The sequence below is a fragment of the Manihot esculenta genome, chromosome 7 (genome assembly GCF_001659605.2).
Source record: "Manihot esculenta cultivar AM560-2 chromosome 7, M.esculenta_v8, whole genome shotgun sequence".
NCBI classification, from domain to species: domain Eukaryota; kingdom Viridiplantae; phylum Streptophyta; class Magnoliopsida; order Malpighiales; family Euphorbiaceae; genus Manihot; species Manihot esculenta.
The window spans coordinates 15,598,937-15,626,603 of NC_035167.2; the positions used below are offsets into that span (position 1 = coordinate 15,598,937).

Genomic DNA, 27,667 nt, shown 5'->3' on the forward strand with positions numbered 1-27,667 from the left:
TAAGGTGTGTTGTCAAAAATCTGAACCCACATGTTATAAGTTGTACTTTGATCTAATAAAGTATTGTGAGATGTAAATTATTTAAATTTAAAATTAAATAATGGTAATCTAATAAAAAATATATTATTAATAAAATAAAAATTTATAATTTAAATAAAAAAATAACATTTAAGAGGTAAAATTTACTATATTTTAGAGGTTATATAATTTATTACTTTTTAATAAGGGGTCTTTTCATTCATTCTAATACTTTCCGATAGTATTTACATACACTGATAAAAAGAATTAAAAAGAATTTTTTTTAGTGTGAAAATTTATCAAAGTATGGATCGATCAATCTAAATATGAAACGTCCATATGAACAATAAATAAATATAAGAATTTAGCGGTCCAAAAAATATCATATCGGATAAAAAGAACAAACAAATAAAATCTACATCTTCCAATGAAGTGACAGATTTAAATACCGCTCTTATGGAATCATGAACGTAGATTTCACTGAGATAAGGAAATCCATCACCAACTATCTATTAATACCCATTGGACCCCTTGTCTTTTCCACCCACCACTTCCACTAGCAAGGCGGTGAAGCTCTTCTCATTTGCCCCTAAGCTCATGGGCAATGGCCATGTCCATTCTCCAGTGAGCTTCCGTCTTACTTGACTAGTGAGTTCCCAGGTGACTATGGATGGGATATTGTTGGTCTCTGTGCTGACTCAGAAACTTTTGTCAAGAACCGTGAGCTTGAAGTGATTCACTGCAGATGGGCTATGCTTGGAGCTCTTGGATGAATAAACAGTTTCTCCAGTATGAAATCTATAGGTTCTGCCTGGATAGCCCGTCAAAGGATCTGCTCTCATGTTCATGTTTGTCATTGGTACTTATGATAGTGGATACCATGTTTTGGACCAAGATTTCCATAGATTTGCTTGGTAGGATCACCATAAAAAAAAACCAAGTCTCATCATAGTAGCAAAATTATTTGAGACAGCCTTGTCAATATTCGACTCATCATAGTGGGACCAAGACTTCAGTGTGCTGGCCTAAGAATCACCAGCAATTGAGATCCATACCTATCAAATTAAAAAAAATTGCAATTTCATTATAAATACTACGCCTCTTTTAAGGAAAAAATGCAATTAACAAGCAACCTGATAATCAACTTTAACAAGTAATTAGCATTTCAAGCATTACCTGCCAATATTGTGTAGCTGCAGCTTCTTCTGGTGTTTTGGTATAGTGTTGTCCATTGAAGAACTCATATACTGAATCACAGTCAGAAACTATGTATCTGCAAAAACCGAGCCGAATTCAAACCAGATGATCAACTATGAAACTCAAAATTCGGAGAATGAATATATACCCATTCAATTTCCATTCGCCTCGAATGACCCCAGAAAGAAGATTTGGATCAGCACATGTTGGCTTACCATTGACCTGATTGTAGGAACACATTACACTGGCAACATTACCATCAAGAACACAACTTCTAAATGGAGGTTGAAATGTATCTTCCATGTCTTGCTTTGTTACCTGAATTATCACAATTCAAAAGCACACAAAAGAAAAATAATAAATGGACTTCTAACCAGGGGCCTCTTAGCCTCTTCCCCATCTGGGATCACGAAAAATGTTTAACATTTGGCGACCAAAACGTCAAGCCTGTCAATCCTACGTTCTGCATGGCCCTTGCCTTCAGTAGAAAGTGCCTTGCAAAAAACAATTTCATCAAATGAATTGGAATCCGTTCACTAACTTTTAAACATCAAATGAGGAAATGGTACAGTGATTGTATACCTTTCCAATGGCTTGGAAAAGGACGAAAGCCTTGTAGCTGCAGGTAGGACATTGGAGAAATTTGTACCACGACCCACAAAAGAGACCAAGCCTCAGACCACCAGTTATAGTTGGGTATCCCTAGTCTACTCACACTTGCAGAAATTTGTACCATGACCCACATGAGAAAAAAAAGGAGAGTTTTTATGTTTGAACTTCAGATTATATTGGGCTGTGATGATATGTAAATTGTTGTGATTTAATTCAAAGCATAATGTAATTTTTGCATGCTAAAAGTGCATCTTCTCTGCGACTGTCTTGTAAAAGAACTGTCATCTTCTACTCTGAAAGGATAAATTTCCCACAGAAAATTCCATGAAAATGAAACAATTACAGGTAGTTGAAATCAAATCGTCGCTATAGTTCTCAGGATCGTTCCTGTAATGGTTAAATGCAAGTTCTAAAGCACCATTCGATCCCTGCAAATGTTTTATCCATCAGAATAACAGTCAAGAATAGCATGTTAAATACAAATCTGACAAAATCGCAAAACAGAGGAACATTTTGAACCATCAGAACAGTCGAGATTATAATTGTAGTTGTATTGTAGATCATGCAGCCTGCAGGCTCATCTTTTGATTGACCGGTGATACTAGTAAGTTCTATTAGCTCAAAGCTTAGGTATAGCAACCTAATTAAGATAAAAATCAAGTAACCAGCTCTAGTCAATTGCCTGCTCATCAGGATTCAAGAATGTATATCCATTTCGAAACTGAAGAGGAATTGTCTCATCATCAACATCAAAGACACTAGGGGAGAGAAAAAATAATGAGTTGATGAATCATGATACTTGTAAATAATTTCAGGAAAGTTGTTGAATATGCAAAAAGCACGTCACATATGTTATGAATAAAATCTTATGTTAAGTCCCCCGGAGTCCTCAAGCCCCAAGAATTATCCTAAAATATTAATTTATGTTCACTAGGTCACTGATTCAAAGTGAGATCTATAAAGATATCACTCTCAAATCCACCAGATATCATTGGACTAGGAGTGAATACTCGGTTATTTGCCATTCTAGAAAATTTGCATAGGCAAGATTGATAGCTTTACCTGTGTAAGGCCACAAGGCTCAAAGATAGATGGGATGACAGAACATGTCAGATGCTGCATAAATGGAATGAGAAAGAGGTTAATCATCTTCAATATCAGCCGAATGTGCTCATGATTCTGAAAGTGATTTGCGATACCTCAAATTCCCTCTACAAAAGAAATGAACAAGTAAACTAAAAGTATCTGTCCAGAGGAGTAAGCTTGGAACTGACAGAGGAGTAGGAAAAGGTGTACACCTTTCTGTGGCACCATTCTTGTTATGCAGCCCAAGTATTCAATAAAATATGAAAGACTTCTAGGATTGGATGCACATTCACAAAGAAAATAACAAATATTCAAGAAAACTCCAAACAGAGAATCAAATGACCCATTCATATAGTTTTCCGTAGTTGTAAAATGTATGATCATGCACTGTAAGAAAATTAAGGCAGAAGCAAATTTTAAATTAGTCATGGCAATTATGTCTGGTTTTTTGCCAGCTTGAAGAAGCAATTCAAGTGCAGCACGGCTGAAAAACGAAAAACGATAGAAATCATCATGTTCTCCGTAAAACTGCCCTCTCCAAAAGAACTTGTCAGGGTGTTGAGGCTCAATAAAGTAAACAGGAAGACCTGCGTGATTGAAACTCACAATCAAGATGAATAGCTTAAATAAATTGTGGAAAAAAAATTTAGCCTACCCTTAAATTGCCAATACCATCATATTGCATGCAGTCATATTTTGGCAGAATAATTTCCACAAGGTGTCCTCTCTTTTTTAGTGCTTTTCCAAGACCGGTCACAACATCTCCCAAGCCACCAACCTTTTAGCAAAAAATAATTCATAATTAATATTAGTGACAAAAATATGACAAGGAGAACACAACAAGAGAAAAAAAAGGGGAAGGAGAAGAAATTAACTTTCCATGAACTCTACCAATATTCAGAATTATGCAAGCAGAACAACCATCTGAGATGAAATTTTGCAAATTTTAAATAATTTCTATATATTTAATTAATCAAATTTAACATCCTATAGTTGGTTCTCATGTTAAATACTTGCGTGGAAGATTGTAAGCACCTTCTTATTCATAGTCATCGATTTGGCTATTAAGATGTTCTGGAATTTAAAAAAGAGTGATTTGGTTATTAGAACTCGTAGTTGAAAAATGTGAAGAAGAAGATTTTGGTCACTAAGATATTTCTACCGTAAACCCAAATTTTTGCAAAAGAATGCAAATTAACCACATTAGTTGAATTATTGACTAATAATATTGAAACAAAGGAAATAAGATTTTCTTTTCCCTTTTCCCATTATAAACCCCATAAACCAAGTCAAACATCTAAAAAGAGCTGGATGCAACTCAAGATTGTGTACAAGACCAAAACAATAACATGGCCAGTACAGAAAAACCTTCCCCTCCACCGGACAATTCAGGGAAGCTTGTAATCATTAAACAACAATTCCATAGGTAATCTAACAGCCATACTTGGTTCCTAATTCCTTGCTCATTCTTCAAAAGAGTCGTTAGTTTATTATGCAACTTTGAATCAAATTTTATAATCTCACATGAAAGGCCTTAGCTCAACAAAAACCAGTTGTTACCGTAATTTCTTTTACATTGTTTGGTGCAATAGGCAAACCACAAGCAGAAGCAGTAAAACAATAGCTCAATATCACTCAGAAGTTGAATTGTGAACAGAACAGAGAACGACGTTTACCACAAGAATGTTGATCAAGAGTTAATATGCTGTGCATAATAGTTGTAAGAATATATGCTAATAATAGAAAGAACCATTAGATAGAAAGAGAACACGCATCAATTTCTAACAAAAGTCACCTTGAAGCTGACACCTCTCAGTACATCCTTATCCCCAAATGACTTGTAGACATTTTTACCTTCAATTAGAACATCAGAATCATCCTCTGGTTCCAATACCGTCCCTAATTGCTTTGATTTATAAGAATCCTGGTCACACCTAAAAGAAAAGAAAAACATAGTAAGAAACAGATGCAAATTAAGTTAACGATAGAGCAAAAGGAGATAAAAGAAGAAAAGCGCTGAACAACAAACGATCAAACAAGACACCGCAAAAACTAAAAACAATCTAAACTACAGAAACTAGACAAATACACTTAGCGTAAGGGAATTACATTGAATTTGGTTGCTCGATATTCATCGCGGCCTATGTTTCGCAGAGGTGCCATACAAGCGCAGAGAACCTTTCTCTGATTATAGCAGAACGAAGAGGTTGTGTCCGTACTCCAAATAGAGAATCTAGCAGACCCAGTAGAGCCATGCGGTGCAGTAGCAGGAAATAACATTGAACCAGTCAAAGAAACCATACTTGCAGAAGCAATTGAGATTCTGGATGATGATATTACTGATTCTGAAGCACACCCAGATCGATCTTCAGGCCAAAAATTACAAAAACACAAACAATATCTAAAATGAGGTGGAATACAGGTTATGAATGATGGAGAATGCAATTTGAAGCAAACCCAGAAGAATTTATGGGCAAGATTTCACAAAGTAATTGAATTTCACCATTAAAGTGAGAAACTTAAAGGTAAATCAAACTTTGCCATCGAAATCCCAGATGAAATGTCCTCGATACACTTGCAAAAAGCCGGCCAAGAACCAAGAAGGCAGACCGATGTGAATGAATACGATATTAGAAATAAAGGGAAAAGAAAAAACAAATATAGAAAAGGACCACGTTTTTGTCGTGCTTTCGTAAAGAAACGTATTGGGAGTGTTGCAGTCTTTTAATCATGTTCATAACATTTGGGGCATCAAGAACCTCCCTCAAGCAATGCCTGTGTAACAAAGGTTAATGTTCACTAAATTTAGGAAGGACAAAACAAGTTATGTTGTGTTCTAGCTGCTGTGACCTAATATAGTAGTAGGATAATCCTCCTTCCAGTTACAAACAGCTAAACCGTCTCCACTCCAAATGACGAAAAGATGAAAATGGATGAAGATAATTTTTTTAAAAGAAAAAAGGGAGAACAGGAAAAAGAAAAGAACTTCAGGGCGCATAACCAAGTTAACAAGAAAATCCAGTACCATATAAACATAAAGTATATATGCTCAAGAAATTTATCCCAAAACATCATATTCCAGTATGCCATTATGCTTGATACCTCTACCCTGCAAAGTTTCATTCATTGTTTTAACCACTATTAACACTGGAAGCAAAGATAACAAACATACTTATATCCTGAGCTTGCACTATGCGTGACTTGTTCTCAATAATGGGTCTCAGCTGTCTCATCTCTGCCTCCAACAATAAGTGACGATGAAACTGATCCTGAAGAATAAAACACTCGACTATTGTATATATTGCTGCAGAAAAAAAATCATTTCACAAGAGATCAAAGCCATATTAGCAAGGAGGAAGTTGAATGAAAACAGGGGGGGGGGAGAATGGCATATTTATTGCAAACCTTAGTGAAACCAGGGCTTGCAATCACCGCACAACGAATGACACTGAAATCAATATGCTTGGATAAAATCTATCAGAACTGGTGAAGAAGTGCTTCAGGTATTTAATTTGCCTGAAACATATTGTGAATTCAGAAGCAGGGTAGAGGCATACTAACATAAAATACAAATCAAATGCTCACCTGTAAAACATGCTCAAAGAACTTATTCAATGCCTGCAGCAAGGAGAACAAGAAATGTAAAACATAGAGTTTTAAAGCACTTCTGATAAATTCATGAATCCTTAGAATCCATGCAAAAGGAGGCAGAACCATAGAAGCCACATCAGTAATAACAACTCCAGTACATTGACAAGCCAATAGCAACTCAAATATAAATGACTTGGATTCACTGTGTTGGAAGAAAAGAAGCATACCGACTCATAAACAGCAATGGCAGGGCCATGCTTTCGAGGAATTGAAGTCTCTATCCTTGATCGATTAGCTGTTACGATGTAGTGTATTAGTCACAGCACCATAAGGCACCAGGATAACAGTTTACAACATGACAATAAAAAAAATATTCGAGAAAATAAGATATGAAGTAGAGTGGAAGTCATTCCTTATAGGCTTTGTTGCTTCATGTTTATGTGATTATTTATTTTTAAACAACTGAACCAAAAAAAATCAAAGAATTACCTTACCTTTTACCGACAAGTAAGATGTGTGCAAGTCCTTCTTGCATTAAAACCACAGCAAGATCAGCACTTGCATCGGGATTTGAAATTGTAGGGAGAGAAACATCAGTTACAAAGTAATTAAATTAGTCTATGCATATTTAACATCATCAATTAGACTACTTGAGCAATTCAAAGCACCAAACCTATAAAACCCTGAAGGACCAACTTCAGTAGGTGGAACACAAACAGCTAGCATCAGCAACAAAGGAATAACTGCCAGGCAGGTAATGCTCAAGAGTGCAAAAACTAAGTTAAGGGACAACACCCACCCTAAAGAAACTAAGTTTTAGGCCATCAAGGTCCAACAGGTTAGGAATTCTAGATGTAGCATGCATTTCCATGCACCGTACAGTAATGTCCTTTTAGTGAGACACTGATTATGAAGAGAAGAGCTAATTTTCCAGATTCTCCTCTAGGCAATATTTATTGCCAGTAGCTTTAACATCTCTAGTAAACCAGAGCATTTTATAGGAGAACGACCACACTTAGTTTTCATTAGTTAGGATCCTCAATTGTTCAGTTGCATTATGGCATTATAATTGCTCAGTAGTAAACTATGATGTGTGAGTGGGTACCGACAGGGCTTAACTTTTCTATAAGAATAGTCAATTGCCTGATGCATTTGACACTTCAATGAAGTCAAGGTGGACATAATGCTATTAAATGAGTGATTCTTACAATTCCAACTCAAAAAAAAGGAAAATTGCAACAAAGAGCACCATGTGCACCAATAGTAATTTGTTAATAGCCGGTATCAACGCCTAACTACAAGCAGCTTGAGCATAACAGATGTAAACCACATGGTTGGGATTCTAAAAAATCAACAGTGTGGAACTTCTAAAGAAATTATTCCCACATGGATATGCATTCAAGTAACAGAAATAGCTAGCCACAGTAAACTCGGAAGAGTCGAGTACGATTGTTTTTGAGATTAGGAATTGTAAGAGCAGCATTCAACGTGACGAACACAATTACAGGTTTAAAAGAGGTAACGACACCGAGAGAGAAGATATAAAAATAAAGGATCGAAAGGTGAATTGAGTTAGGAGAAAGCACGAAGGCAATATCTCCTTTTCTGAGGCCAAAATGGTGGTGAAGCGAGAGGCCAATTTTTTGTGCGAAGGACGAAGTCGGTGACCTGCCATCCAGCTCGTGTAAACCGCATGACTTTGGGCCACCATGCATCTGAAATTTCGATGAGCCAAAACCACTCCATTAACTCGACTAGTAGTCCGTGAGGATAGAGAATTATCCCAGGGTCCAATTGGTAAACCTTCACTCCTTCCATTTCTCCACAGTGAGCTAGACTCATCATCAGCGATTCAAACTCGGGAGAGTCGAGTACGATTGTTTTGAGATTAGGAATTGTATGAGCAGCATTCGACGTGACGAACACAAGTACAGGTTTCGAATGCTGAATTTGGTGGAGAATCTCAAGTTTAAAGATAATTGATTTTTTAGGAGAGGTAACGACACCGAGAGAGAAGATATAGAAATAAAGGACCGAAAGGTGAATAGAGCTAGGAGAAAGCACGAAGGCAATATCTCCTTTTCTGAGGCCAAAATGGTGGTGAAGCGAGAAGGCCAACTTTTTGTGAGAAGGACGAAGTCGGGAAAATAAATTCGGCAGCGAGCGACGGCGTCGATGAGAGCGTTTTAGGTTTTTCTACACCATTTAAGAATTTTACCTTAATTAACCAACGATTAATACCTCGCCTTGGTTATCCAAGGTGTAGCGTAGAGTCCAGCATCAAGTAATATAAAAATACAATATGGCCTGCTACCGACAGATGCTCCCCCACTTTCAATTCAAATTTGTAAAGAATCGCCAAATATTTTTAAATCCTAATTTATTGTGCCAAGAAATAAAATTTTGGATTTTTATGACACTATTCTTTATTTTTTCAAGAAACAATTTCATTTAGTCTGCTAGTGAATGAGGATTTGGGATAGGTGCAACACTTCCTTTATGCCTTATAACTGAACTACGACATTGCCTTTCAAATGCCAACTAACGTTTTATATCTAGACGGTGACACTGCCTTTCAATTGTTGTTTTATATCACAAATTGCACCTATTCGCATGCCAATTTTCGTTCCTTTGACAAGCTTTCCAAGTTATTCATTTTAGGTACTTCTGTATGCTTCTATCCTAAGTTATAGTCAAGTTTTGGCAATATTAAGGGTCTAATTCACTCATGGTCTCTTTATCAAAATTGTTCTCCTATATCTTAGCTAATTCAGTGATTTCTTTTGTGGCTTTTTTTTTTCTATAATCTTATAAATATAATTATTTGTATGTTAATTATTTTAAATATATTAAACTTATTAAATTTCAAATAAGTAATTTATTCAACATGAAAATCTGTTAATATGGCTTGAATTTACATCGCTACTATTTGCTAATTAAAGTCTTAACATATATTATATTTCGACCGCACCCGAAGGCTGCCTACGTACCTCCAATAGAGGATCAGGTCCACGTAGCTCTTAACAATGGATAATAACATAAAGTTTATACTAACATAATTTATTCTTGCTAATAATCAACCACAATATCACACTATGCTATACAAAAATAATCTTATTCATTTATTGAATAATCTATTGGAGGAATAAGGGTTATATCTAGAATCCAGGAAATAACTAAGGAAACATAAATAATTATATTTTCATAGCTAACTTTGCACAATCCAATTAAGAAACTAAATACAAATATTCAAAACATATATATATATATATATATATATATACACATATTTATATATAAACAGATATCAATATAACCTATCAATAATAATTACTTGTACCGATTAAAGTGTTTAAAATCTAACTATATCACCAATATAGATAAAAACTAAACTTCCAATAAACAACAATATTATCTCAAATAATATCACTTCCGCCAAAATAATTTATCTAATCTTATCAAATATAATCTTACTTCTGAAAAGGAAAAAAGAATAAACTATTGCAGCGATTAATTCGGTTTTCCAACATAGACCTTCAATATAATCTTAAAGGCAATTCTATCCACTTCCAAGTGATGAATCGAAATATTTATCAAAAAGTACATTAGGAATTCATACACTATTTATGTCATGTTCTTAAAAGTTTGATAGACTCTACAATCTTCCGTATTTTTTTCCTAGCTAGAGTAACTAATATGTTATTAATGAGATCAATTAACCCCTTAATCACACCTACCATCTCATAACTATCACCTATTTTATGTGCGTATTTTCCTTGTATCTTCAATCCCCTCTTACATAATGTTTAGATAATTAAACTTTCTTTAAAACTCTTGAATCTGTTATTATGATAATTCAAATTTATTTCTCTGAAGGTTAAGACTATGTTTCGACATAAAACAATCATCACAGTAAAAAGTGAACAAGAAGATTGGTCACTAACATGTTCTAGCCTATTTCACCTACTCATACCTCTCCTTTTTTTCATTTCTCTTATATCATAATATTTATAAAATTCCTCTTTTTAATGATAAACAACACAAAAACAATTATGTTTTTTGAGTACATTGTCGCTCTCATAGAATTTTTCTATACCTTATTGCTAATATCTCTAATATTTTATTCTAAAAGGATATAAACTTTTATTTCAAGTCGATTCATAGCAGTTAGAAACTTGTCATGGTACAACTGCATCACATATAAGGCATCTACTATATCCTAGCAGATTCTTAAAAGTCATGCACACAATTTCCACTCAATGCTCCAATGTCCATAATGTAATCTGCAGCTTACAATACAAACGTTTGTAGCTTTGAATAGATTATCGCGATCACGACTTTAGACTATCACCTCTATCTTCTAACACAGGTTGAATGTCAAATAACATTCTTAGCCAACTTACAAAAGCCTATAGTAGAGTTATATCAAGACCTTAACCTATAAGGTATACACATTTGCTTATACTTGTTCCTTCTCCTTAACACCTAGAAAGGCCTAAACGTTAGCTCTGATACCACTAACTCTAACACCCCTATAAGGTTACTTAACTAACCGAAATGGAGAAGTACCGTGGTGCTTCTCTCATTTTGTCAAGTAACTATTATCATGTATTTCATGACATTTAATATATTTTTGGACAATGCCATAAAAAATTTAAACCTTTATGAATTTTTGCATTTTAATTAAAATGATTTTACTTGGTACAATAAGTTAGGATTTAAAAACATTTAGCGATTCAATTCAAATTTGAAATGAAAGTGGGGGAGCATTTGCCGGTAGCTAACGTGACGTTCCATCTGTATTTTTTTATTATTTACTGGTGGATCATACGCTACACATTGAATAGCCAATATGAGAAATTAACCACCGGTCAATGGTAAAAATCCAAGTTTGCTGTTTAACTAACCTCACCTAAAGTGAAATTTCGAAATTGCTCACGGAACAGTTCAACTACGCTTTTTCTAAGCGAAGCAACGCTGCAACCTGCAACATCTAGAGAGCTAAAATCTTAGCCGTCTAACAACCTAGGATCCTTAGTTATCAGCACCACCACCGGTGCAGTCTATCTTACACTCCTGAATTACTATCAACATTGTCTTCATATCAAATCTACCTATGCACACCACCGCCACTCCCATGGTTAAACCTCTCACGGAATAACATAAACCATAGACATGAAAATAAGGCAACGAAAAAAAAGAAAGTTGCAGCTGCCATCCAGCTCGTGTAAACCGCATGACTTAGGGCCACCATGCATCCGAAATTTCGATGAGCCAAAACCACTCCATTAACTCGACCAGTAGTCCGTGAGGATAGAGAATTGTCCCAGGGTCCAATTGGTAAACCTTCCCTCCTTCCATTTCTCCACAGTGAGCTAGACTCATCATCAGCGATTCAAACTCGGGAGAGTCGAGTACGATTGTTTTGAGATTAGGAATTGTACGAGCAGCATTCGACGTGACGAACACAAGTACAGGTTTCAACAGCTGAATTTGGTGGAGAATCTCAAGTTTAAAGATAATTGATTTTTTAGGAGAGGTAACGACACCGAGAGAGAAGTTATAGAAAGAAAGGACCGAAAGGTGAATAGAGTTAGGAGAAAGCACGAAGGCAATATCTCCTTTTCTGAGGCCAAAATGGTGGTGAAGCGAGAAGGCCAACTTTTTGTGAGAAGGACGAAGTCGGGAAAATAAATTCGGCAGCGAGCGACGGCGTCGATGAGAGCGTTTTAGGTTTTTCTACACCATTTAAGAATTTTACCTTAATTAACCAATGATTAATACCTCGCCTTGGTTATCCAAGGTGTAGCGTAGAGTCCAGCATCAAGTAATATAAAAATACAATATGGCCTGCTACCGACAGATGCTCCCCCACTTTCAATTCAAATTTGTAAAGAATCGCCAAATATTTTTAAATCCTAATTTATTGTGCCAAGAAATAAAATTTTGGATTTTTATGCCACTATTTATTTTTTCAAGAAACAATTTCATTTAGTCTGCTAGTGAATGAGGATTTGGGATAGGTGCAACACTTCCTTTATGCCTTATAACTGAACTACGACACTGCCTTTCAAATGCCAACTAACGTTTTATATCTAGACGGTAACACTGCCTTTCAATTGTTGTTTTATATCACAAATTGCACCTATTCGCATGCCAATTTTCGTTCCTTTGACAAGCTTTCCAAGTTATTCATTTTAGGTACTTCTGTATGCTTCTATCCTAAGTTATAGTCAAGTTTTGGCAATATTAAGGGTCTAATTCACTCATGGTCTCTTTATCAAAATTGTTCTCCTATATCTTAGCTAATTCAGTGATTTCTTTTGTGGCTTTTTTTTCTATAATCTTATAAATATAATTATTTGTATGTTAATTATTTTAGTCATATTAAACTTATTAAATTTCCAATAAGTAATTTATTCAACATGAAAATCTGTTAATATGGCTTGAATTTACATCGATACTATTTGCTAATTAAAGTCTTAACATATATTATATTTCGACCGCACCCGAAGGCTGCCTACGTACCTCCAATAGAGGATCAGGTCCACGTAGCTCTTAACAATGGATAATAACATAAAGTTTATACTAACATAATTTATTCTTGCTAATAATCAACCACAATATCACACTATGCTATACAAAAATAATCTTATTCATTTATTGAATAATCTATTGGAGGAATAAGGGTTATATCTAGAATCCAGGAAATAACTAAGGAAACATAAATAATTATATTTTCATAGCTAACTTTGCACAATCCAATTAAGAAACTAAATACAAATATTCAAAACATATATATATATATATATATACACATATTTATATATAAACAGATATCAATATAACCTATCAATAATAATTACTTGTACCGATTAAAGTGTTTAAAATCTAACTATATCACCAATATAGATAAAAACTAAACTTCCAATAAACAACAATATTATCTCAAATAATATCACTTCCGCCAAAATAATTTATCTAATCTTATCAAATATAATCTTACTTCTGAAAAGGAAAAAAGAATAAACTATTGCAGTGATTAATTCGGTTTTCCAACATAGACCTTCAATATAATCTTAAAGGAAATTCTATCCACTTCCAAGTGATGAATCGAAATATTTATCAAAAAGTACATTAGGAATTCATACACTATTTATGTCATGTTCTTAAAAGTTTGATAGACTCTACAATCTTCCGTATTTTTTTCCTAGCTAGAGTAACTAATATGTTATTAATGAGATCAATTAACCCCTTAATCACACCTACCATCTCATAACTATCACCTATTTTATGTGCGTATTTTCCTTGTATCTTCAATCCCCTCTTACATAATGTTTAGATAATTAAACTTTCTTTAAAACTCTTGAATCTGTTATTATGATAATTCAAATTTATTTCTCTCGAAGGTTAAGACTATGTTTCGACATCAAACAATCATCACAATAAAAAGTGAACAAGAAGATTGGTCGCTAACATGTTCTAGCCTATTTCACCTACTCATACCTCTCCTTTTTTTCATTTCTCTTATATCATAATATTTATAAAATTCCTCTTTTTAATGATAAACAACACAAAAACAATTATGTTTTTTGAGTACATTGTCGCTCTCATAGAATTTTTCTATACCTTATTGCTAATATCTCTAGTATTTTATTCTAAAGGATATAAACTTTTATTTCAAGTCGATTCATAGCAGTTAGAAACTTGTCATGGTACAACTGCATCAGATATAAGGCATCTACTATATCCTAGCAGATTCTTAAAAGTCATGCACACAATTTCCACTCAATGCTCCAATGTCCATAATGTAACCTGCAGCTTACAATACAAACGTTTGTAGTTTTGAATAGATTATCGCGATCACGACTTTAGACTATCACCTCTATCTTCTAACACAGGTTGAATGTCAAATAACATTCTTAGCCAACTTACAAAAGCCTAGGCCTGAACATAGCTTCATACCTAAGGCAACTTGATGCAAGTACCTGGCACCCTTCATCTGGCAGTTACCAAAGCACTAAAGGTGCTTTAATTAACTTGCCTTGCCCAGAAACTTGAGAAACATTACCATATCAATTTACCTCATCCAAGATGACCGACTCACCTTTGGTAATCCTAATCTAAAGCAAACAAAGGAAATACAGAACAACTATAGTTGTAGATATTTGCTTACCAAATGCTTGGTGTCAAATCCCCAATTTGCTTAATTTCTTGTTCTGGATTTCCACCAAAGAGGGGAGCCCATAATGAGAGAATATCAAAAACCTGGTCTTGAAGCTCCTACAAGTAACAAGAATAGCAGCATAACATACACGTACTGTCTACATCAACTGGTGAATCTAATAATAATTGTATACCTCCTTTGGCATAGAAGATAATAGAGAGGATAGAAGTAGCCATCCAGCTTCTTTTTCAACTGTTGCAGCCACAGGGTTGCGACTAGGTTTTGTTAGCATTTTCTTTGCAACTTCAAGTGCTGACCTAGGCAATCTGAGTACAAAACAGGATCATATAGGTTTCCAAAACAACCCGTATATGAGACAAAAATACAAGTCAAGAGTACCATAGCCATACAAATATGCGGTCAACAACCAAAGGGCTGAATATTATTCTCATGAAATACTGTTCTATAGAAATTTGCAGAACAACCAATGTTTTGACCGAAATATTTGATTCCGGTCTCAAAGAATCCTAATTTAGTTGTACATAGAAATTTATTTTATCATGTGAGAATTAAGATATGGTTCAAATATCAACATTTGCAATATATTAGTCAATATTTAGGAAGGGAACTACGAGTTTCCTTTAACCTGGTAAATTTTGGGTGCATGCATGGCTTTTTTTTTTTTTTTGATCCTTCAGACACTAAAATTAGGTTTTAAAAATTCTATAGTTTTGTAAGAAATACATTATTGTCCTCTATAGAGAAAGGATTAGAGTATCAGAATTCAGAAAAATAATTGACCAAAATGCTTTATTGATAACCAAGATGTAGAAACAACTCCAGAACCACAGAGAAATAACAAGTACTGAGTAAACAAACATAGTAACAACTGCTCCAAAGCAAGTAACAGAAGAAACTATACATAAATGAAAAGAACAACTAACAATACGACACAAACACAATCTCTAAGAAGTGCTTTAATATATTATTGAGCATTAGCCTCAGCCCGAATATAAAATGCAAAATAGAAAAGCTAGTTTATTGATATAAAGTAAAGATGCTTTCGTGCTTATCATTTACTTGCTATGTAGCCATCTTTACATAACTTGGCCCAAGCAATGCCCAAAGAGTTTATGCCTTTCTTGGTTGGACTTAAGCAACATGCAACATTCTTTCAAGTCCTAAATTTTGAGCAAGAAGCAGACATATACGGGGATGAGAAGGAGTTTCTTAATTCTCACAATTAGCACAAGTGGGAAAAGGGAAGACCAAAGTCTGCATTATACTAAATCTTTTTGGTAATTGAACTAACTATATTTGATCACCATAGAATATCAAGCACCAAAAGGAAACAATATATGTGGCATATAGAGAAACGAAATCAATTATAAAAGATTGACACTATTATAAAGGATTCACTGATTCACTGACCCAAGATTTATTAAAAAATAAAAATGGTACAGGGGCTAAAGTCTACACTTCCATAAAATTTCACTTTCAGAAAGAGAAAGATTTAAATGCTAAATTAACAGAAATCGAAAAACAAAGGAATTACTTGAATTCTTTCAACAGAGGATATAAAAGTCAAGATTTCCATAATATTTCACTTTCAAAAAGAGAAAGATTTAAATGCTAAATTAAAAGAATTCTACAAACAAAGGAATTACTTGAATTCTTTCAACAAAAGATATAAAAACGAAGATTTCCATAAAATTTCACTTTCAGGAAGAGAAAGATTTAAATGCTAAATTAACAAAAATCTAAAAACAAAGGAATTACTTGAATAGCAGAGGATATAAAGGCCAAGATTTCCGATCCTTCAACAGAAGATATAAAAGCCAAGATTTCATATCCTCAACGCAGTCTTTACGTCCTTGGGTTTGTCTTTCTTTCTTTGCTGATAAGAAGTCGGAAACATGGCTTCTGTACAATTGTTGGCGTATACCAACGGAACGGATAGTGGGGGTGAAATGGGCAAGTCAACCGGGAAAGATGGCAGCCGGTTTACGTCCTTGGGTTTGTCTTTCTTTCTTTGCTGATAAGAAGTGGCCTATACCAACGGAAACGGAACGGATAGTGGGGTGAAATGGGCAAGTCAACGGGAAAGATTGTTTAAGCAAGGAGGAAAACAAATAATTAATTACTAATTAGGAAGAAATTAAAGGGGAGGAAGACAAAATGAAGATGGCAGAAGGGAAGAAAATAGAAGAAATGAGAAATTCAAGAGAGAAAGGTGAAAAATAAAATGAAGATGGCAGAAGGGAAGAAAGACAAAAACCTTGAGAGGATTTGAATTCATTTTGAGTTGCAATACTACTCCCATAATAACTGTGGACGACTTAAAACTGCCAAACAACACGGGCCGGATCCGCTGGCCCAGTGGTTTTTATTTTAAAAAATTAGGGGTATTTATGTAATTCTATTAATTTTATATAATTTTAATATAAATCACTATTATTTTCGATTTTTCTACTAGCTGTGAATTAATAATTTAATCTTAAAATTTATTTTATTAAACGTTAAATATAGCAAATAATTAATAACCAGCGGATAGTTAAGCTTTTATTAAATTATTTTCATCTATTGTTGTTAAAATGGCAATTAAAAATATATATTATATAATTTATTTATAATTAAAGTATATATAAATTAATAATTAATTATAAATATAAATTAGAAAACTGATTATTAATTAAATAAAAATTACTTTTAATATGTATTTTTATTATATAAAATAAATAAATTTTATAAGCAATTTTATAATATTTATATTTATTTTATAAGTTTAAATAATTTATTAATATATATTAAAATTTATAATAATATGAAATATTATAATTAATAAATATAAAAAGATGATATCAGTATAAATTATATATATAATTTTTTGTATGATCAACTAATAAATTAAAATAAAAATATTAAATATTTTATAAAAAATACGATTGTATATAAATTTATATAAAAATTATAAAGGATACCTTTATATAACACGATATATAATATTTTATTTAATATTATTAATATAAAATATAATTTTTATATATTAAAAATATATAAATAATTGATGAAATAAATAAAATATTATATATTTTATATTATAATTTTTTTATATTTTAAATTTTTATTAAACTATAATATTTCTATAAAAATAAAAATCAAAATAAATAATGAAATTAATAAAAAAATAATATTGAAATAAAAATATGTAATTTTTATTTCAATATTTACGGGCCATTGAAATAAGTATTTTTAATTTCTCATTTAATTTTAAAAAAAAATTAATTTTATTAGTCATCTAACTAGAGGCAATTAAAAATATTTCACTTTCAAGAATAAAAAAATTTAAATACTAAATTAACAAAAATCTAAAAATAAAGGAATTATTTGAATTCTTTCAATAAAGATATAAAAACCAAGATTTCCATAATATAATATTACCAAAATTAGAATTTATTTTTTAATATTTATGTATATTCTAAAAATTAAAATATTTACTACTAACTTTAAATTAACTAAAATAATAAAAATTATTATTCACTTTGAAATTTCAGTTAATATTTAATAATATAAACAATAACTTATTATCTCATAATATAATGTTATTAAATTTATTAATTCTTTATAATTGTCAATATATATATATATATATATATATATATATATATATATATATATATAATTAATTTTTAAAAATATTAAAATAATTATATTTAAAATTAAGTTGATTTTTAAAATTATTTTAATATTTAAACATATTATTTTAATAATTCTTATTTTAAAAATTAATCTAGTTGTATTTCAATTTATTTAAGTATTTCTTTTAGATTTTCTTAGTAAGATTAATTTAAATAATAAAATTATTATCTAATATTACCTTTGTTTAAAAATTGTATTCTTGTTATATTCTTATATATTCTTTCAAATTTATTTCATTAACTATAAAATTAATTTAAATAATAAAATTATAATTTATTTTAATAAATTAAATTTTAAATAATATTATTAGTAACTATAAAGTAATTAAAACCTATTATAAACAAATAAAAAATCAAAAGGCATTATTAACGATTTTAATATATTAAAAAATTACTTAATTAATATAATTTTCTTTTACAATAAAATAAAATATGTACTTACGTACACTATATAATATCATTAAAATTTTTTTTAAATTATATTTCAATAAAATTTAATTAATTGCATATATAATGATTAGTTTAATTTAAATTAATTTAAAAAAATAAATACTACTTAATAATACAATTTAAATTTAAAAAAGACATTAATCTAATCAATCCAAAATTTAATTTTTTATTTTTTTTAATTATTAGCCAAGGCAAAAATATTATTATCCTACTCCGACTTAGATAATTTAAAAAATCTTATTATTTTCCTCTTTCAATAATTTTATTCTATAATAATATATTAAAATTATAAAATTATATATTAAAATTTTAAAATTAACTCAACCAATTTTTAATTTATTATTTATACATAATAAATTTTAAAATATAATTAGATTAAAATATTAAATAATAGAAAATTTATATTTTAAATTTTTTATTTCATTAGAATTTTTAATTCCCACTAATTAAATTTAACTTCATATTAAATAAACAGTAAAAATAAATAAAAATAAAAGCATTTACTTAATTATTATAAATAAATAAAAGTTTTAATTAATAACGTTTGATTAAAACGATATAATAGAAATGAGAGACTAGAAGTTAAAAAATGAATCTCAAATTGATTAGTTTTTAAGAAAATTTTAATATATAAAATTATAAAAATATTTAAAAAAATATATAATATTAATTAAAAATAATATAAAGAGGTGTTCTATTAAATTTATAATTTTATTTATACAATAATTTTAATTAAATTTAATGATAATTATTATATCCTATACGATAAAATAATAATATGCTATTATTAAAAGTATAAACTGCAAATATTATTTATTTATTTATTTAGTTAATTATTAATAAATAAACTTTTTCCCTATATATTTATAAAAATATTTAACTTCATACTTTTATAAATATTCAAAAAATTATTTTTATATTAATTTTATTATGTGATCTAATTTTATAATAATAATATTATAGTATAATATTAAATAATTTATACTAATCTACCTATAATAAAATTACCATTTAATTTATATCCTTATTTTAAAAAATTTAATGTTATTATATCTTATATATCTTTTTAAAATTTTTCTTAATTAATTAAAATTAATATAAAGTATAAAATTATCATCTATTTTAAAAATTAAATTTTAAAAAATAAAATTATCAACTATTTAAATAATTAAATATTATTATAAATAATTTAAAGACTCAAAAGTAATTATTTTCCGCCTTTTCTCACTTTTATGTATAATATAGATATACACACAAATTATGATATTAGTGTATAAAAATAAATAAAAAAAATTATATTTATAGTATATAAGATATTTAAAAATTATAGAAAAATAATATATGTAGAATCAGTTTTAGTACAGCACGGTTCTAAAATAATTTTTAGTGAATAATTAAAATCAAACTAGAGCTGTAAATTAAGTTTGGTATGGTACAATTTTTAACATTATAATATGATTTTTCGTTTCAATACTCCAAGAACCGGCTCTTGTATTTCAAGATTTTTCTTCACTTTCCAGGGATGAAATTTATGGTATAAGCCGAGACGTCGTTGTTAACAGAATGCTTTCATGTTACAATGGCATGAACAAAGAACCCGAACATGGAGAACATAGCCAATATGCTATTCTTGAGCTCAGCAAATTCTTGAGCTCTTGTATTTCAAGATTTTTCTTCACTTTCCAGGGATGAAATTTATGGTATAAGCCGAGACGTTGTTGTTAACAGAATGCTTTCATGTTACAATGGCATGAACAAAGAACCCGAACATGGAGAACATAGCCAATATGTTATTCTTGAGCTCAGCAAATTCTTGAGCTCTTGTATTTCAAGATTTTTCTTCACTTTCCAGGGATGAAATTTATGGTATAAGCCTAGACGTTGTTGTTAACAGAATGCTTTCATGTTACAATGGCATGAACAAAGAACCCGAACATGGAGAACATAGCCAATATGCTATTTTTGAGCTCAGCAAATGCTTCTGGGTCATCAGTCAAATCCAATGGGTCAAATCTTTCACCTGAGTAGATTGGGTTTCTAATCTCACCGAGTGGTCCACCGGTAAATATGTAACCCTCAACGGCACCCATCAAAACTACCTGAACTAAATTTTAATAAGTTGTGGATTAGTGAAATATTATAAGGGGCCTTTTCATTCATTTTAGTACTTTCCAATCCATGTTCACATCACATCTTTCAAAAAGATTTATTATATCTCTATGCACCGATAAAAGGAATCATTTTTTTCCTTAATGTGAAAATTTATCAAAATATCTGTCGATCAATCTAAACATTAAATGCCCGGATTCGTTATTGGGCAATAAATAGATCTAAAACTTGGTGGTCTAAAGGGTGCCAAGTAGGATGAATAAGAATAAACAAACAAAACCTACAGCTTCTAATAAAATGACAGTTTTAGATACCCCACAATAAGAAGAAACTCTTAAGAAATCCTGAACTTAGATTCCACCAAGATTAGAAAATCCATCTCCAACCCTGTATTAATACCCATTGGAACCCTCTTCCCTTTTTCACCCACCGCTTCCACTACACAACTCATATACCAGTAGATTAACTATGGCCCTCTCCTCCCCTTCGCTCACTGAAAAGGCGGTGAGCTCTCCCCTTTGCCCCTAAGCTCATGGTCAATGGCCATGTCTTCATGAGGAAAACTGCTAGCAAGTATGTTTCCTATGAAAGTCTATGGTACGGTTCAAACCGTATTAAGTACTTGTAATTAAGTTAGAATACATGATTCTTATTTTTTTTAAGGATCTAGAATTATGACTTACTTCTTTACATGCTCTATTAAGCTTGATTTTGAGACTTTATAGCACTCCATGTACATTCCAAATAATTTTAAAAGCACATTTCCTCGTATCAGTTTAGTGCATCCAAAATATTACGAGGCGTTTGATTAGAAAATTTTAAAATATGAAATTTGTGTATATGTTTTGTTCAATTAATTAGAGTCGTTCAATTAATTAGAAAAATCATAATATATGTTTTGTTCAATTAATTAGAATTTATATATCATATCAATAATATTAAATAAATAAAATATTATATATTTTATATTATAATTTTTTTTATATTTCAAATTTTTATTAAACTACAATATTTCTATAAGAATAAAAATCAGAAGTAAATAATGAAATTAATAAAAAAATAGTATTGAAATAAAAATATGCATTTTAAAGATTATTTTATTAGTAAACAAAATTTTAGGGATTATATTATAATTTTTTAATAACTTTTTATATTTAATTTATTTTTTTATTAAAATTAAGACAAAATAAAAAAAATTAATTTTATTATAAAAATTTAAAATATAAATATAAATTAATATAAATGTTTCAAATTTTTTTTATTTAATACACCTTCTAAGGAATAATGCATAACAAGTGGATTAAAAATATTTTTATCAAAATTAATTCAAATAAATAGTTAAAATTGAGATAAATATGAAAAAGATTGATTTTATTGTCTGAAATTTTAATATTAGAATATAAAAAAGTAATAAATATTTAATTTTTTTTATCAAATAAACCTAATATGAATAAATTTAACCCACCATTTTATTTTTTATGATTTTGCGAATGTATCTTAAATTGCCACCCAAATAAGAATTTCCTTTCATTATTTTGTACTTGTACCCACTACCAACCACTCATGCTCATATTTAATTCCTTATTTGGCCTCAAGTAGTAATGGGCTAAATATATGTACACTATCTATTTATAATTTTATTTTACTTTAAATTTTTTTAAATTAATTTAGGAAAAATCTTAATTTTATTAGTCATCTAACTAGAGGCAATTAGAATATAAAAACCCAAGATTTCCATACTATTTCACTTTCAAAAAGAGAAAATATTATAATTTCATAAAATATTTATTTTAGTCAATATATAAAAATTTTATTAGTCATCTAAAGAACTCGAACATGGAGAACATAGCCAATCTGCTATTCTTGAGCTCAGTAAATGCTTTTGGGTCATCAGCCAAACCCAATGGGTCAAATCTTTCACCTGAGTAGATTGGGTTTGTAATCTCACCGAGTGGTCCACTGGTAAATATGTAACTTTCAACGGCACCCATCAACACTACCTGAACTACCTGAACTAAATTTTAATAAGTTTTGGATTAGTGAATTATTATAAAACTAACAATTGTTTTTGGATTTCGAAATATGGCATGTCCTCGGAATATCAAGAGTGATAAATGTACTAATCTTATAATTTTAAGTGTGAACTTTAAATAATTTTATAAAATAATTTTATTTCAAATCCATTTTAAAAGATTTTTAAATATGTGAATTTATTTAGATTACTCAGTTATTTGGATCAAAAGTTACAATTAGTATCATATATATCATCGATAAAAAAATTGTACGGAACTAGTGGACCCGTAAGAAAAGGTCTATCCATGGGAGTTTTTATGGAGAAGTCAAAAGTTTGAGTATCTTCATTTTTTTTTTCCTGCAAGATTGTTCATCAATTTCTGCATGTTAATTATCATTTACATGAGATCAATCACCGCATGAAATCTCAATAACTTTTGTGCACAACTAATGAAAGCTAATAATTTTTATTATCATACGATATTTTTTGATTTACCAATTATAGTCTACACGAATGATTCATATATAATAGTTTAAAATAATGTTTAAAATTATAATTACGATTTTTAAATATATAATTAGTAAATATGAAATTGTATGTGTATATATTCGCATACAAATTTAAGAGTATCAAACTTTGTGTTAGATCACCAAAAGCAGGTAAGGTAGGTAAGGTGTGTTGTCAAAAATCTGAACCCACATGTTATAAGTTGTACTTTGATCTAATAAAGTATTGTGAGATGTAAATTATTTAAATTTAAAATTAAATAATGGTAATCTAATAAAAAATATATTATTAATAAAATAAAAATTTATAATTTAAATAAAAAAATAACATTTAAGAGGTAAAATTTACTATATTTTAGAGGTTATATAATTTATTACTTTTTAATAAGGGGTCTTTTCATTCATTCTAATACTTTCCGATAGTATTTACATACACTGATAAAAAGAATTAAAAAGAATTTTTTTTAGTGTGAAAATTTATCAAAGTATGGATCGATCAATCTAAATATGAAACGTCCATATGAACAATAAATAAATATAAGAATTTAGCGGTCCAAAAAATATCATATCGGATAAAAAGAACAAACAAATAAAATCTACATCTTCCAATGAAGTGACAGATTTAAATACCGCTCTTATGGAATCATGAACGTAGATTTCACTGAGATAAGGAAATCCATCACCAACTATCTATTAATACCCATTGGACCCCTTGTCTTTTCCACCCACCACTTCCACTAGCAAGGCGGTGAAGCTCTTCTCATTTGCCCCTAAGCTCATGGGCAATGGCCATGTCCATTCTCCAGTGAGCTTCCGTCTTACTTGACTAGTGAGTTCCCAGGTGACTATGGATGGGATATTGTTGGTCTCTGTGCTGACTCAGAAACTTTTGTCAAGAACCGTGAGCTTGAAGTGATTCACTGCAGATGGGCTATGCTTGGAGCTCTTGGATGAATAAACAGTTTCTCCAGTATGAAATCTATAGGTTCTGCCTGGATAGCCCGTCAAAGGATCTGCTCTCATGTTCATGTTTGTCATTGGTACTTATGATAGTGGATACCATGTTTTGGACCAAGATTTCCATAGATTTGCTTGGTAGGATCACCATAAAAAAAAACCAAGTCTCATCATAGTAGCAAAATTATTTGAGACAGCCTTGTCAATATTCGACTCATCATAGTGGGACCAAGACTTCAGTGTGCTGGCCTAAGAATCACCAGCAATTGAGATCCAGACCTATCAAATTAAAAAAAATTGCAATTTCATTATAAATACTACGCCTCTTTTAAGGAAAAAATGCAATTAACAAGCAACCTGATAATCAACTTTAACAAGTAATTAGCATTTCAAGCATTACCTGCCAATATTGTGTAGCTGCAGCTTCTTCTGGTGTTTTGGTATAGTGTTGTCCATTGAAGAACTCATATACTGAATCACAGTCAGAAACTATGTATCTGCAAAAACCGAGCCGAATTCAAACCAGATGATCAACTATGAAACTCAAAATTCGGCGAATGAATATATACCCATTCAATTTCCATTCGCCTCGAATGACCCCAGAAAGAAGATTTGGATCAGCACATGTTGGCTTACCATTGACCTGATTGTAGGAACACATTACACTGGCAACATTACCATCAAGAACACAACTTCTAAATGGAGGTTGAAATGTATCTTCCATGTCTTGCTTTGTTACCTGAATTATCACAATTCAAAAGCACACAAAAGAAAAATAATAAATGGACTTCTAACCAGGGGCCTCTTAGCCTCTTCCCCATCTGGGATCACGAAAAATGTTTAACATTTGGCGACCAAAACGTCAAGCCTGTCAATCCTACGTTCTGCATGGCCCTGCCTTCAGTAGAAAGTGCCTTGCAAAAAACAATTTCATCAAATGAATTGGAATCCGTTCACTAACTTTTAAACATCAAATGAGGAAATGGTACAGTGATTGTATACCTTTCCAATGGCTTGGAAAAGGACGAAAGCCTTGTAGCTGCAGGTAGGACATTGGAGAAATTTGTACCACGACCCACAAAAGAGACCAAGCCTCAGACCACCAGTTATAGTTGGGTATCCCTAGTCTACTCACACTTGCAGAAATTTGTACCATGACCCACATGAGAAAAAAAAGGAGAGTTTTTATGTTTGAACTTCAGATTATATTGGGCTGTGATGATATGTAAATTGTTGTGATTTAATTCAAAGCATAATGTAATTTTTGCATGCTAAAAGTGCATCTTCTCTGCGACTGTCTTGTAAAAGAACTGTCATCTTCTACTCTGAAAGGATAAATTTCCCACAGAAAATTCCATGAAAATGAAACAATTACAGGTAGTTGAAATCAAATCGTCGCTATAGTTCTCAGGATCGTTCCTGTAATGGTTAAATGCAAGTTCTAAAGCACCATTCGATCCCTGCAAATGTTTTATCCATCAGAATAACAGTCAAGAATAGCATGTTAAATACAAATCTGACAAAATCGCAAAACAGAGGAACATTTTGAACCATCAGAACAGTCGAGATTATAATTGTAGTTGTATTGTAGATCATGCAGCCTGCAGGCTCATCTTTTGATTGACCGGTGATACTAGTAAGTTCTATTAGCTCAAAGCTTAGGTATAGCAACCTAATTAAGATAAAAATCAAGTAACCAGCTCTAGTCAATTGCCTGCTCATCAGGATTCAAGAATGTATATCCATTTCGAAACTGAAGAGGAATTGTCTCATCATCAACATCAAAGACACTAGGGGAGAGAAAAAATAATGAGTTGATGAATCATGATACTTGTAAATAATTTCAGGAAAGTTGTTGAATATGCAAAAAGCTCGTCACATATGTTATGAATAAAATCTTATGTTAAGTCCCCCGGAGTCCTCAAGCCCCAAGAATTATCCTAAAATATTAATTTATGTTCACTAGGTCACTGATTCAAAGTGAGATCTATAAAGATATCACTCTCAAATCCACCAGATATCATTGGACTAGGAGTGAATACTCGGTTATTTGCCATTCTAGAAAATTTGCATAGGCAAGATTGATAGCTTTACCTGTGTAAGGCCACAAGGCTCAAAGATAGATGGGATGACAGAACATGTCAGATGCTGCATAAATGGAATGAGAAAGAGGTTAATCATCTTCAATATCAGCCGAATGTGCTCATGATTCTGAAAGTGATTTGCGATACCTCAAATTCCCTCTACAAAAGAAATGAACAAGTAAACTAAAAGTATCTGTCCAGAGGAGTAAGCTTGGAACTGACAGAGGAGTAGGAAAAGAATAGTTTAGTAAATGAAAACCAGTGCTCATTTCCAAAGGTGTGCATTCACGAAATCACATGTAGATTTCATAAATTCAACTATCTGCATATGTATTTGTTTGTCCACATAGCAAGCATGTTACTTCCATTACGCATAGTGATCAAGACTTTTTATTCTTTTTGCAAAATACTGTCTTAGATTCTCCAAGTAAGGCAGTCAATTGAGAGATGCTTTTTCTGTTTTCCAGTTAAGCATCTAAAAGCACCTTGAAATAGTGATTGGATGCTTTAGGAGGAAGCAACCATGGGAATGCATTCTCCAAATGCATATATTCGCGTGCGCGCTTGTGTGTGTTTGTTCTCAAAATCTTATAGACAACATTATATGCAAAATACAGAGCATTGCATATTTTTCAGTAGCATAAAGAGAAATACATGTGCAACTGGGCTTGAGCCAAGTAGTAGAAATTGTCCTCCCAACTCTAGGGTACGGTATATTGCATGTCTAATAAGGTGTACACCTTTCTGTGGCACCATTCTTGTTATGCAGCCCACGTATTCAATAAAATATGAAAGACTTCTAGGATTGGATGCACATTCACAAAGAAAATAACAAATATTCAAGAAAACTCCAAACAGAGAATCAAATGACCCATTCATATAGTTTTCCGTAGTTGTAAAATGTATGATCATGCACTGTAAGAAAATTAAGGCAGAAGCAAATTTTAAATTAGTCATGGCAATGAATTATGTCTGGTTTTTTGCCAGCTTGAAGAAGCAATTCAAGTGCAGCACGGCTGAAAAACGAAAAACGATAGAAATCATCATGTTCTCCGTAAAACTGCCCTCTCCAAAAGAACTTGTCAGGGTGTTGAGGCTCAATAAAGTAAACAGGAAGACCTGCGTGATTGAAACTCACAATCAAGATGAATAGCTTAAATAAATTGTGGAAAAAAAAT

The 27,667-nt window shown here is 31.2% G+C and overlaps 3 protein-coding genes and 1 long non-coding RNA gene across 37 annotated transcripts in view; 1 reads left to right on the top strand and 3 right to left on the bottom strand.

The window, feature by feature from the left end:
• Positions 1 to 339: 339 nt before the first annotated feature.
• On the bottom strand, positions 340 to 5,410 carry LOC122724079 (glycogen synthase-like). The gene is made up of 7 exons (XM_043958609.1): positions 5,023 to 5,410; positions 4,709 to 4,847; positions 3,586 to 3,691; positions 1,798 to 3,500; positions 1,364 to 1,709; positions 1,195 to 1,291; positions 340 to 1,073 (listed from the first exon to the last, which is right to left on the bottom strand). The coding sequence occupies exons 1-4, from the start codon at positions 5,046 to 5,048 to the stop codon at positions 3,028 to 3,030; spliced, it is 744 nt and encodes a 247-aa protein (XP_043814544.1). The 5' UTR covers positions 5,049 to 5,410; the 3' UTR covers positions 340 to 1,073; positions 1,195 to 1,291; positions 1,364 to 1,709; positions 1,798 to 3,027.
• LOC122724084 lies at positions 2,988 to 26,870 on the top strand. Its single transcript, XR_006351359.1, has 2 exons — positions 2,988 to 3,117; positions 26,728 to 26,870. It is a non-coding gene; the product is annotated as an uncharacterized LOC122724084 (long non-coding RNA).
• LOC122724081 (protein SWEETIE-like) lies at positions 6,539 to 16,984 on the bottom strand. Of its 4 annotated transcripts, none has more exons than XR_006351326.1 (5): positions 16,451 to 16,984; positions 14,865 to 14,997; positions 14,681 to 14,787; positions 6,732 to 6,799; positions 6,539 to 6,608 (listed from the first exon to the last, which is right to left on the bottom strand). XR_006351326.1 is itself a non-coding variant. In XM_043958611.1 (5 exons), exons 1-5 carry the CDS (start codon positions 16,519 to 16,521, stop codon positions 6,796 to 6,798), a joined length of 378 nt encoding a protein of 125 aa, XP_043814546.1. In that variant the 5' UTR covers positions 16,522 to 16,984; the 3' UTR covers positions 6,732 to 6,795. The 4 variants fall into 4 exon arrangements, 3 of the variants coding, with proteins under 3 accessions (XP_043814546.1, XP_043814547.1, XP_043814548.1); XM_043958611.1 differs by lacking the exon at positions 6,539 to 6,608 and adding an exon at positions 6,999 to 7,061; XM_043958612.1 differs by lacking the exons at positions 6,539 to 6,608; positions 6,732 to 6,799 and adding an exon at positions 6,994 to 7,029.
• The window catches only part of LOC122724082 (protein SWEETIE-like), a 29,766-nt gene continuing 26,049 nt past the window's right edge, over positions 23,951 to 27,667 (bottom strand). For 23 of the 31 annotated variants that reach the window (XR_006351340.1, XR_006351358.1, XR_006351354.1 and 20 more), the window contains 4 exons: positions 25,408 to 27,608; positions 24,975 to 25,319; positions 24,806 to 24,902; positions 23,951 to 24,684 (listed from right to left, as the gene is read on the bottom strand). The gene's annotated coding sequence lies outside the window, so the exon portion shown is untranslated. The remainder of the gene's footprint in view (positions 24,685 to 24,805; positions 24,903 to 24,974; positions 25,320 to 25,407; positions 27,609 to 27,667) is intronic. The other 8 variants (XR_006351346.1, XR_006351351.1, XR_006351343.1 and 5 more) reach the window with 8 other exon arrangements.

Excerpts from the sequence above, each read along its gene's own strand:
- LOC122724079 (XM_043958609.1), bottom strand. The coding sequence starts at position 5,048 with ATGAATATCGAGCAACCAAATTCAAT. Across the intron at positions 4,848-5,022 it reads ATCGAGCAACCAAATTCAAT|GTGTGACCAGGATTCTTATA; the intron begins GTAATTCCCTTA and ends CTTTTCTTTTAG. Across the intron at positions 3,692-4,708 it reads TGAGAGGTGTCAGCTTCAAG|GTTGGTGGCTTGGGAGATGT; the intron begins GTGACTTTTGTT and ends TTTTGCTAAAAG.
- LOC122724081 (XM_043958611.1), bottom strand. The coding sequence starts at position 16,521 with ATGAAATCTTGGCTTTTATATCTTCTGTTGAAGGATCGGAAATCTTGG. Across the intron at positions 14,998-16,450 it reads TTATATCCTCTGCTATTCAA|ATTGCCTAGGTCAGCACTTG; the intron begins GTAATTCCTTTG and ends TTTTGTACTCAG. Across the intron at positions 14,788-14,864 it reads TATCTTCTATGCCAAAGGAG|GAGCTTCAAGACCAGGTTTT; the intron begins GTATACAATTAT and ends TGTTACTTGTAG.